This window comes from Adiantum capillus-veneris, chromosome 16 (genome assembly GCF_014529385.1).
Source record: "Adiantum capillus-veneris isolate H3 chromosome 16, ASM1452938v2, whole genome shotgun sequence".
Taxonomy (NCBI): Eukaryota; Viridiplantae; Streptophyta; class Polypodiopsida; order Polypodiales; family Pteridaceae; genus Adiantum; species Adiantum capillus-veneris.
Window position 1 is genome coordinate 17,272,244 of NC_140946.1, and position 12,518 is coordinate 17,284,761.

The following is a 12,518-nucleotide window of genomic DNA, read 5'->3' on the forward strand; positions in this document are numbered from 1 at the left end:
AAACTATTCCAAGAGACCTTAAAGATCTATCCAACGAGAGCGTGAGAGAGAGATGCTGCAAAGCCTTGGGGCAATGTCTTATCGCTGAGAGATGGTACAAAGCATCTATAGTATGACAACCAAGGTCCCTCCCCCGCACCTCCAAGTACATAGGGATGACACGTGGCTACCCAACCCCTCATACACCCTAAGACCCATGAATGTTGAAAACTGAAGAGTCACAGCTAAGAAAGTGGGTGCACTCAAATATAAAATAGAGAGACCAGATATCCAATGGTCCTCTCTCTCTCTCTCTCTCTCTCTCTCTCTCTCTCTCTCTCTCTCTCTCTCTCTCTCTCTCTCTCTCTCTCTCTCTGTGTGTGTGTGTGTGTGTGCGTGCGCGCGCGCACGCAAGAGACCTCTAGGGATGCTTTCAATGGGCATATCTCCTACAGAATGTACAAACTCAAGAAATAAGTATGCTATCTAAACATCATGGTGGCATTTAGGAAGAGAGCAGTATAAACCACTACTACCAAGGACCATGTCATGTGTCCACCATGCTTTGGGTGAGAAAATTTGAGTTCCAAAGGCTTTTGTTTGAGTTGGTCTTCCTGGTCGACCACTGAAGCGTCGGAAGAAGATGGTAGAGAAGTAGCATTAGTCGTCCGAGAAGTTGGAGGACGATTCCAAGAAGTGTTTTGTGTCTGCATCTGCTCTAAGTGAGTGTGAATTGACGCGAGACTTGTCGAAAGTGCTGCCGTCTGCTCTTTGAGAACTGCTATCAGATCCTCGAGTGGAATAGAGTCGTTGCCATCTTGTGATTCGGCCATGCCGATTGCTTCGAGGGAATAATTGAATTGTGGCGTGACAATGTGTCACATACAACCTGTATTCTTGTTGTATGGGGTTGGCCTCTGAAGCAGGTAACGGATGTTGTGGAACCAATTTTGGAAGAGGGCTCTCTGCTACGTGTGCCAATGAGGGAACAAGTTCGAGTTCTTGTTTTGGGAAAGGTTCCGGTTCCGGTTGAGGCACCTCGGTCCTCGGGAACAAATTGCGGGTTGGTTTTCGAGAGAACCTCTTCTGGGAGTTCGTCAATGTACAAGATGCACAGAAGAGATTCGTGACTCGTCGGCCATGGCTGGAAAATGTATTGCACGCAGGAGATGCGGCCACAAAGCCAGCGTTGGGTTATGGGGTAGGAGCAGCATGCTGCAATTTAAATCGCTGGTTGGCTGGCATGTTGTTTAGTATAATTGTTCAAGAGGTGCACCTATAAGGTGTGTTCACATTGGGTTAAAAAATTTGGGGTTAATTTGAGGGAAGATTGGCCAGCCAATTTAAAGACTTTAATAAGTACAAGCCCAAATCGTAAGTGGCCTGGGCTGCCAGCGTAAAATGTCCCGCGCAAATAATTTCACTGCCAAATGGGTGCAACCTTTGGGAAAAAAAAAACACCAACGTAAGGGTATGGGATGATGGCTGGTCGGCTGAGACCCACGCTGTTGCTTGTATTAGGTGTTATGGGCTAAATAGGGATCAGGGGCAACAGCCAGTGAAGGGGTGCAATTGAACGAATCAGCCCAACGTTTAGGCCAGCGTTTTGCAAAAGGCATGGCTCTCCGCGAAAAGGTGCGAGCACTGGCGAAGGGGCACATGAAAATTTCAGCCAAGCAACCCATCGATTTGCACAAAAGGTAGTCGCCGGAAGGGATGCAAGCCAGGCAAAGGGTTGCCAGGTAGTGCCCTTTCACATGAATCAGTACGAGCACTGAAGCGCGAAAGGGTGCAACCCAATGAAAGGGTGCAGGGCTTCTCCGGGTACACCGCACACACACATCTATAGTCTGTTTTGTATTTATTTAATAGGAACAGAAACAAATTTAAGTTACCTCATCGTATTTGTGTATATACCACCGTTCTTCTACTTCTATGCAACTCCAGGAAAAGGGGGGAGAGGGTAGCGGCGAGGGTGGGAGGCTCACAACCTTCGGGTCCCGGGAAAAAAATTTTGTTTTAATACCATTGTAAGGATTCTAGTTATTAATCCTTAATTAAGTACTTAAACTCACGATTAAGACTTAAAAAACTTGAACTTGACTCAGAGACAAGACTCAGAAGACTCTGTGTTTGATTGATTGAATGCTTGAAATGTGTTACAAGAGTGTTCTTATATAGAAACTGAAGAGACATGATGGAAAGACATGACCATAGGTCAAGAGACATGACTCTAAGCCAATAGTCGTGTCCTGTTGTAGAGTCGTGACCCGTCGGTGTAAAGGTGCAACCATTCGCTGAAGAGGCATGGCTACTCGCCGAATAGGTGCGACTCTTAGGCGAACAGACGCATCCTTTGGAGAATCGGAAGACGCATCCTTTGGAGAATCGGAAGTCTAGGATCTGGTGCGTCTTTGTATCTACAAAAGAATCAAGCAAGAAGGTAATACCAAGACAAAGAATACGTCACAATCGTGACATCACAAACCCTCATGAATGCCAACTCTGATATGCAAACAACATATTGTCCGTCAAACCGGCTATGCATATGGGTATATCCAAAAGAGCGACTCCTCCTACTATGTTATGTGTAGTACATCACTACATGTTGGTCATGGCCAACACGTGCAACCAAGTGCCAACCGGGACTCCTGGATGTGCAATCATCCATATGAAGATACCCGATAGCCAACTCTAAGGCTCCAAACGCATGACAAAGACTCTAACTACAAAGTTGGAGAGGGTCGCTGTTGAGACTAGTGCCTCGACTAGCGTGGACGATGAGGGGGTGTTGTTCCTTCAGGAGGCTCACTTTGAGGCTCCAAATGCCTGACCAAAAACGGTAACCAAACAACTAGAAAGAGTTGCTGGTGAGATCTGTGCCTCTATTGGCACGGACGGTGAGAGGGTACTGATACCCCTTCATGCTACAAGAATTGCATGTTCTTGCTATATTTGATCTTCAGTTACACCTCAGACTATTCCCCACTTACTCTGGTTTTGCAGACATACCTTGGACTTGGTTTTTGAGATTTTTGTGTCTCTTCACTCTCATACTCCAGGTGGTGTTTTACAAATGCATTTTTGGTTGTTTGGTGAAGTCTCTTTATCTCTTTCACAACATATGCAATTCTTCAATTAGGTTAGATTCTGGATGTTTTGAACAATTTGGAGATCTCATTATCTCTGCATGTTTCATTAATAAGATGCCATTGTTTCGGATTCTTCAATACTTCGTTGCATCAATCACTTCAATTCAGTTTGAACTGGACGACCTCTCCCTTCAAAACTTATGAGGTTTAATTCATACTTTGGATAATGATGTAATATTCTTCATGAGTTTTCCTCATTTTGAGGTTTACTGTCAATAGTAGAATACATCTTTACTAAACAAGGTGTGTGAGATACTTGAAAGAGAAGCCTGAAGTCACCTCTTTCAAAGATACCTCCAAGAAAAGCAAAGACATCTACGCAAGAAAAGTGCAAGCTATATTCATATGGTATGCATGTATGCGCGCACACACACGCACACACACATAGATAACTCCAAGAAAAGCAAAGACATCTACGCAAGAAAAGTGCAAGCTATATTCATATGGTATTCATCAACAAGACAAGCTATTTCTACATAAAATAAATTCTTTGAAAGGCTAATAGACGTACCCTTCCTATTAACCTAAGCAAGGGCTTGTGATGTGACCTAATCCTCATTGACCAGAACTATAAAATCAAAAGTCTCATCAATCACGTGAAGGTAAATCTCAAACAAGGGTGGCAATTTTCAACCCAAATGTGCATGTGCGCAGTGCAACACATCAACGGTGCTTCTTGACACATTTGTAATGGCAAGCAGCAAGATGAAGAGCAAGAACTAGGATGCAATGCACAAGAATATTGAACTACTCACTAGAGTGTGTCAGGTGGGCCTATGATCGCAACATTCCACTCAAACAGATTTGCATCATCAGCAAGTCCCGCAGAGAAGCCTTCAACGGGATGTCTGGTGAGATCTGTACCCAATAAACAAATGGCATTACGCCAGTGAACAGAAAAACAAGGACGTATTGAGGAGGGAATTACCTCTGAGCTGCTTGCGCAGCAGGAGAGTGGCTTGAGTATCGGCCATGGAAAGTCTGCAGAAAAGTTGGGGTTCCAAATTCCAATCGCAGGTCTTTTGCACGGAAAGTAAGCTTCTCGACTAGGGCTTGAGTGTGGCCCGTGTGGGTGCTGCAACCGACCTGAAGTGATGGAAGAGCTCGCTGTTGATGGAAAAGCTGAACAAGATGTATTACTGCAAAGCATGTTGACGATGTCGATCCCCGTCCATCCGAAAAGCCTGTCCCCGTGAATCCGGGGTGAGTTCAATCGTTCGAGACCAACTTAATTAAACAAGGTCGTCTACAATAGACTAAGGCAGTGCCTTTGATTATACTAGTAGGGCCTGCCGCCTTTGGCGACTTCTCTCTCTCTCCTAGGCTGCGCACATGCACGCCATCGGCATGGAGAAGTTTGATGAGCCCACCATGCCCCTGTCAAAACACATCGTTTACCCGCCTACTGCAATCGGCACGTCACTAGCTTTGCCTTAGCGTTCAACGCCGATTGTAGCCGTTCGAGTGGCGGGAGCATGTGTGATTCGACCTAGCGCTTTGCAAGTCGTTGACTGCACCTCTCTCTTCATTTATCTCACTAAAACGCTACGCATGTGCGCATACTCCCGATCGGCTGCACTTGTTCATCGTCACCGTTATTGGGGCATGTGCGCACTCTATCTTTCTTTCTCCCTCTTTATCGCGTGCACAGGGGCTTTTCTCAATTTTGGAGTTTAGCCTTCATGTTGTAGATTTTGACATGTGTAAAAGGCTACCCCTTCCGCCATATTATGTTAGTTTAGATGCACATATGAATATTAGAAGTACGAGTACTGTCAGTTGCCTTCGACGGCCTCTCTATCTCTTTCGCTCTCCCTCTTTATCGCGTCCACATGAGCTTCTCTCACTTTTGGAATTTAGCCTTCATCTCGCACACTTCGACACATGTAAAGGGGACTCCCTTTGCCATTATAGAATACATATAGATGTCTACATAAAAGAAAATAGAAAGGAGAGAAAGGACAATCCAAATACTAACATCAACCTCATAGCACAACTCGCATAAAAATAGCATGCCTACCAAGCAAAAAATCACCACTCCTTCCTATTCTAAACAAGGTGAGGTCCCATGGTGGCCTTCAAAATTGCAGAGGGATGCATTGTGAGACTGCATAATATTTATATGACCAATTTTCTTTGCAAAATTGACACTACTAACAAAGAGGAGATACATGATTGATAGGTTTGATATGCATTGCTTTACTTATAAAATGATTGTGCTCAGTGTTTTGGTATGTTTGCCTGATAAAAGGATTTGCTACCAAAGTTGGCGGGCTAGATGGGTAAAGCAAGAGGAAGAGGCTAGTGTGGCATGCTAATATTGCTTCTCCACTAATTGATAGCTTTGAAAGAAATTGGCTTATATGGTGAAAACATAAGTGAGCCATTCATGATGAGGCTAGTGATTCAACCCCAAAGGGAAAGGAGACGAGGGGGGGGGGGGGGGGGGGGGGGAGTGTGCAATAGCTTTAGTTAGGGAAGCTTAAGAAAGTCTTTCTTCACCACATTAATTTTGTGTCTTGTCTCATTGATTAAACGGGTAGAAAAGCATCTTATGCTACTACTAAGGTAATGCTTAGATTTCTAGGAAGGATCTTTCTTTTGTCTTTCATGAAATCATGCTATTTGTGATACATTGCATAGAATAGATGGAGAGTAGCTAGATTGTGGGAATGTGCAACCCACGGACCCTCCTTGAAGGGCAGGGCTTTGTTGATTCTCCCATCAAGAGAGACTTGTTATAATACAATCTTTGTGTTCCTTGTGACCTTGGTGATGCTATGAAGATGTAAAGCTTCATGCATCACGACCATAACATAAACTTTGCAAAAAGCATTAAGTATCCCAAGCCTCAGTCCCAAGGCCTCAAACACCTTCGAAGGTGGAGAGAGCTAGCAGGGAATGAGGGTAGGGAAGAGAAAGAAGAATCATCCATAGGAGAAAGAAATAGTTCCTCACTTATCATCACTCTTCTTGCTTAGCATAGCATAATAGCATAGTAATGAAGATGAAGAAGATGGCAAGCTTAAGCATTGAAGCATGGCTCTTGGTTGGATTGCATTCCATAGCCAAGAGTGTTGGTGTAGGCTCTCCACTTCTCAACAAGCTAGATGGAGCTCTTGCACTTTGCACTCCACACAATGAGAGAATGTGTCTCTGTGTGTGGGAGAGTATACCCCCCTCTCATGCTTGGTCCACACCTCTCTCTCTCTCTCTCTCTCTCTCTCTCTCTCTCTCTCTCTCTCGTATTATTTAATTATTTCATTTGGACATGTGTCCTCTTTTTTCTCTTTGAGAGAAAGAACTTAATTATTTATTTTTATGTATCTAAATTCTTATTAGACCCCTTTAAAACCTATCTAATAGCATTCAAGCACATCATGAGGGCCACATGTGGAGGATCATTTGAACATGTGTCTTTTATGCTTATTAAGTCATTTGGTTTGAATTAAATACTTCAAGCACTTAATCAATCAAGCATTGGAAACGTTGATGCCTCTTGAGAGTTTATCTTTGAATTGAACACTTCAAGAACCTTAGTCATTTAAGCATGTGAGAAGCACCTCAAGCTTTTGGGCAAGGTTCCCAGACTTAGCAAGCCGACAAGCACCTCATGCTTGGGTAGGATTCCCACCTCAAGGTCAGCCCTAGCTTGCGTAAGATCAAAGGACTTTTTAACACTAACTTTTGGAGGTATTTAATGAAGATAACCCTAAGGTCTTTAAGCTCCATTAGATAGCATTTCTCTTTAACAGACCATCTCTCATTTGGACCCCTTTAACCTTGGCCCCGTGTTGAGACAGATCCATAAGCATATGTTTATATTCTAACCCTTGTTCCCGTTTATTCTTCCACATTAAATGATTCGTTTAATATGAGAAAATCATTTGGGTTAGTTAGATATTAGATTTTATGACATTACCTCTCTCTTGAAATCATAGTCATCCTCGACTATGAGGTAGAAGAGATAAAGTCCTAGTCATTAGTCTACGTTTCTTAGCGGATAGAGGATCCCTTTTCACCCTGCGACATCATTCCAGAATGGATGACTAGTCCATTTGGTGCTTGGGAGACGTAGCTGTCACAAGCATGTCTGCTCTTTAGTCCATATCATACTCCCAAAGTGTTGGAATTAGGGTTGCAAGGAAACGTACACATCTTGGAGAAGATGAAGGAAGATCAAGGCACACAATAGAGAGTGTGTTACTTAGTGTGCAATGGAAAGATAGATAGCCCTAGAGTGATGGGCGTGTATACAATGCACGGGGGAAAAAACCTCCTAAAGAGGGGAAAAATGCCCCGGCGGTCCTAGTGTGTTCACACACATCACTACCACATGTATATGGTAACCAATCCCCCCTGGAGTGATGCAATGAACGAGAACTGGCACATGAGTAAAGGGAAGTGCCATGACCTGAGGAGAACCACAATGAGAAGTACATCACCGCTTTAAATATAATGTGCTTTTTGTTGGACTGTTGCAAAAGCCTTGTTTGATCAAATGAGCGTTAGCTTTCTCATACCAAGCACGAGGAGATTGCTTCAACCGATACAAAGCCTTCTTACATCTGCACACTTTTTCCTCTTTTCCTTTCTTGACAAAACCGCGAGGCTGTGTTACATAAACTTCCTCAAATATGTCACCATTCAAGAAAGCAGTAACAATGTCTGATTGATGTACATCCCATCCAAAATGAGCTGCCAATGGACATAGAAAACGCACAGCAGTCATACGACAAGTGGTAGCAAAAGTCTCTTCATAATCTATGCTTTTTTTGCTGTGCATAACCCTTTGCAACAAGTCGAGCCTTATGGTGATCGATCTCACCATCCGGCTTGCATTTCAACTTGTAAACCTACTTCGTACCGATGGCCTTTTTACCAGGAGGCAAATCACATAAAGTCCATGTGTCATTTTTTATAAGTGCATCATATTCTGATTGCATGGCAGCCATCCAATTTTTTGTATTATGTGCTTCATCAAAAGACAGAGGTTTCTCAACATCATGTAAGCTAGACACAGCCAAAGCATAACAATCTGATGCATAAGACGCATGGCTAGAGCCTAAACGAGTGCGATTAGACAAAGGTGCATCCAATTTACTGTCACACAATGTATGCACCAGCCATTTTGGCATACCTCTAGCCTGCTCATTTTCAACCCTTTCCTCATCAAGTACATCATGTACATCTCCATCAGTAATAGGCTGATCTGTAACATCTTCAGAAACCCCCATAGGCTGTACATTTGCCTCATTGGAATTTACATTCATATTTCCACCACTGAAAAGAGGCAACAAAGTGTCATAAATGTCCTGTGAGCTTACATTACTGTCTCTAGTACATGACAGCAAGGGCTGAATAGAATCTTCCACAAACACTACATCCCGTGAAACCAGAATACGCTTTGTTTGCGGATGATACAACCTGTAACCTTTGCGTTCAGCACTATAACCAACAAAAATACATTTGATAGCCTTATCATCCAATTTTTTGCGCTGTGTTTGTGGCACCAAAGCATATTCCAAACAGCCAAAAACACGCATGTGCTCAACAGAAGGCTTTCTATCATGCCATGCTTCATATGGAGTAATAGACTGCGAAGATTTCATAGGACACCTGTTATGTACATAAGTTGCACACATGATGGCCTCAAGCCAAAAAGAATGCGTCAAAGCTTGACTTTTGACCATACATCGTGCCATTTCTGTAAGTGACCCGATTTTTCCTCTCAACAACACCATTTTGCTGAGGCGTATAAGGCACTGTACATTGGTGTTTTATCCCACGACTAGCCAGAAACATAGTAAATTCATGAGACATATACTCCCCCCCTCGATCAGACCGAAGGGTGCCCATAGTACATTTCGAGACATTTTCAGCCATAACCAGAAATTGTTTGAAGCACATAAAAACTTTGGACTTTGCTTTAAGCGGAAATACCCATGCATGTCTGGAGTAATTATCAATGAAAGTCACGAAGTAAAGGTAATTGCCCAAGGACGGAGTTTGCATGGGCCCACAAACATCACTATGCACAAGCTGCAATTTGCATGTGGCCCTAACTGAACCATCCTTTGGAAACTTCGAACGCTGCATCTTACCCAAAATATAGCCTTCACAAACATGTTTAACAGGTGCTTCAAGAGGCGGTAAAGAAGAAACCATATCAGATTTCTACAAACGCAGCAAACTAACAAAATTCAGATACAAAAACGTGCATGCCAAAGTTTTGCATCTGAAATAGCCCTTGAATCCGCAACTGCATTTTCAAAATTTTGTCCACACTTGTCATACAAAGCGAGCTTATACAGCCCACGGCACAAAAGACCAGATGCAACATTTTCATCACCAAAACTGAGATCATGAACTGTACATCTGTCATCCACAAATTTGACTACAAGTCCAAGTCTAGCAAGTGCAGATAGAGACAAAAGATTCTTCTTGATCCCAGGTACATAAAGCGCATCAACAAGTGTGAAAGAACTGCCATTTGCAGTAGTAAGCATAATCTTTCCAACTCCCTGAACTGGATAAGAGGCATTATTGTTGGCACAAGTGACTGAATTCCCATGAGGAACAGATGAGAGAGAGGTGAACAATTCACGATGTGAGGTAATGTGCTTTGTAGCACCACTGTCGAAATACCACACATGTGAATTTGTAGCAACTAACATGCATGCATCATGGACAACAAGATTGTAAGTGCACTCTGCACTAAAATCCCATTCTGCATCAACATCAGCATTACAGTCTCCTTTCAAAGAAGACTCAACAATGGCTGCATTTGTAGTGGAACCAGCATTTGCAGTGGAGCCGCCCTCTTTCTTCTTAGCCTCTTTGGCCTTCAACTTAGGACACTACTTGATCAAGTATTCATTAGCTTTACAATAATGGCAACACATCTTCTTTTTGCCCTTATCACTAGAATTGCCAGACGAAGTGCTACCAGCAGAAGCATTGGGAACAGAAGGTTTTCCACTCGCAACAGAACCATAAGAAGTGGCTGCATTGTTGTTACCACCCTTTCTTTGAGAAGCAATAAAAGCCTGTTCAACTGCACGCTGTCTAGTCCTGTTTTTTTGGAAAGTGACTCTTGCAATAGCAATGTGTATAATGCATCAAACTTGACAACTTCAGGATTTCCTTGGGTCATAAGTCTCCAAGTACTAGCAAAAGTTTGGTAAGAATCTAGTAAGGCATCAAGAACAGTCTGCACAAGGAAACTGTCTGAAATGACTTCACCTGCAAAAATAATTTGCTCATTGATATCCTTGACACAACAAGGAAAGTGTCTGTATCATCTTCCTCATGCATAATCTTTGACTCCAGCTCTTTACGTAGCAAAGCAATTTTAGCCTCATTGCGACTTGCATAAAGACCAGCCAATATATCCCAAGCCTGTTTTGCAGATTTTGCTGAATGAATGTGAGGAACAGTGGTGCACTTCACAGACAATGCAATCAATGCATGAGCCTGCACATCCTTTACATCCCAACGAGATTGTTCTCCCATAGGCAAAACAACTCTAATAGCAGCAATCCTTGCTGCAAGACCTGCCACATCCTCAACATCGCCTACATCCTCAGAACCAGGACGTACATCAATGCCTTGCACAATATTCCAGACGCCCTTTGACACAAGAACATGTTGCATCATGTAAGCCCACATAGGGTAATTGTCCCCATCCAAGCTGTCCTCAACAACAAACATCTTGAACACATCTGTGTTGTTGTCAGCCAGGTAAATGTTGCACCTAATGTGAAAACTGCCTGAAAAGAGGAGAAACAAAACGAGAACAACAAGTGCTATATAGCACAAACCATATAAAGCTGTAGGGCACCTGCTATGCAAAAAATGGCACTGACAGAAACTCTACACAAAATGACGAAATAGGCTATGGAGTACTGCCTATAGTGGAAACGGAGGCCGAAATGAGCCCGAATCAGAAATTTGAGCAGACTAAGCTCTAGGAACTTACCCAAATTTTTTGTCGACCTGCGAACGCTCGCCAAAGCTCACTGAAATCAGAGAAGATGAGCAAGCGTGTACTAGAGCTGCTGGCGACTAAGCTCGAGAGAACGCAACCTGCTCTGATACCAATTGTTGGAATTAGGGTTGCAAGGAAACGCACCCAGCTTGGAGAAGATGAAGGAAGCTCAAGGCACACAATAGAGAGTATGGTACTTAGTGTGCAATGGAAAGATAGATAGCCCTAGAGTGATATGCGTATACACAATGCACGGGGGAAAAAACCTCCTAAAGAGGGAAAAAATACCCCGGTGATCCTAGTGTGTTCACACACATCACTACCACATGTATATGGTAACACAAAGTCGAGTCACAAATTCTACTTGGTGTTTGAGTGACATTGTCATCACAAACATGATTTTAAGCATGCATACTATTTAAATTTGTGCACAAAAGAAGATTAGTCTTATAAGACAAAAACATTGTTCATTTAGAAAGCATTTACATTTGCTTACTCTAGTGTAGCATTGTAAGCATTGACAAAGTTCATACTATCCTTAAGTTGTATTCCATGCATCCATTTAGCATCTTCAAATGGATAATTTTTGAACTTAATAAGATATCATCGGATAATCTTACCATGCCGTAGTACCTTGTCTTCATGCCGAAGGATAGCTTCGGGTTGTAGCACCTCTTCTTATAGGCATCTCTATCTCTCACTATCTCTCTCTATCACCACAGTCTCCATCTCGCCGTAGCTAAGGTTACTGTAAATATTCTTTGAATCAAGTTTCTCCTCACATCCCGAGGGGATTTCATCACCTACCTCTCTCTCTCTCTCTCTCTCTCTCTCTCTCTCTCTCTCTCTCTCTCTCTCTCTCTCTCTCTCTCTCTCTCTCTCTCTCTCTCTCTCTCTCGGTGTGGAGTATTTGTGCTATTTTAGATTACCGTTGTCCGCGTCCTAGCCGCTCAAAGCTAGGTGGTGTCCCCCTTTTCACTTCCCGTGACGAGCTCGGCGTGCTCGGTCCTAGCGTTAGAGGCCATTGGGGTCCGTGTTGTGCTTTGCGCTCGTCACTAACAAGCACTAATACACAATAATTTTTTTATCCACCTTGCACAAGATGCCATCAAAATCATGGACATCCCAAGAAACGTCTAAAAAATCAAGGCATTTCTCTAATTTGCAGATAAGCATAGTCACTTAGCATAGAAGAAGTTATTAAATACATGCATGGGTATGAAGATGAAGACACGTACCACACGACTCGAAACATTTGGACGTAAGCACTTTTGCATTTCTTGGTGGAGCTTTAGTTTGAAACACTAAGAGGTTTCAGAGGCAGGGACTAGCCACGCACGGCTTTCCTTTCAAGGAAATGGGAGATATTGCAACATGCCAAAGACAAGCGTAAATAG

General features: G+C 43.0%; 1 protein-coding gene across 1 annotated transcript in view; it reads right to left on the reverse strand.

The window, feature by feature from the left end:
• LOC147438628 (ubiquitin-conjugating enzyme E2 7-like) overlaps positions 1 to 4,495 on the reverse strand; it is a 46,967-nt gene extending 42,472 nt beyond the window's left edge. The window contains exons 1-2 of the mRNA XM_086484674.1: positions 4,060 to 4,495; positions 3,887 to 3,989 (exon numbers count right to left, since the gene is read on the reverse strand). Coding sequence (XP_086340800.1) covers positions 3,887 to 3,989; positions 4,060 to 4,105 — 149 coding nt within the window. The 5' untranslated portion in view covers positions 4,106 to 4,495. The remainder of the gene's footprint in view (positions 1 to 3,886; positions 3,990 to 4,059) is intronic.
• Positions 4,496 to 12,518: the final 8,023 nt, after the last annotated feature.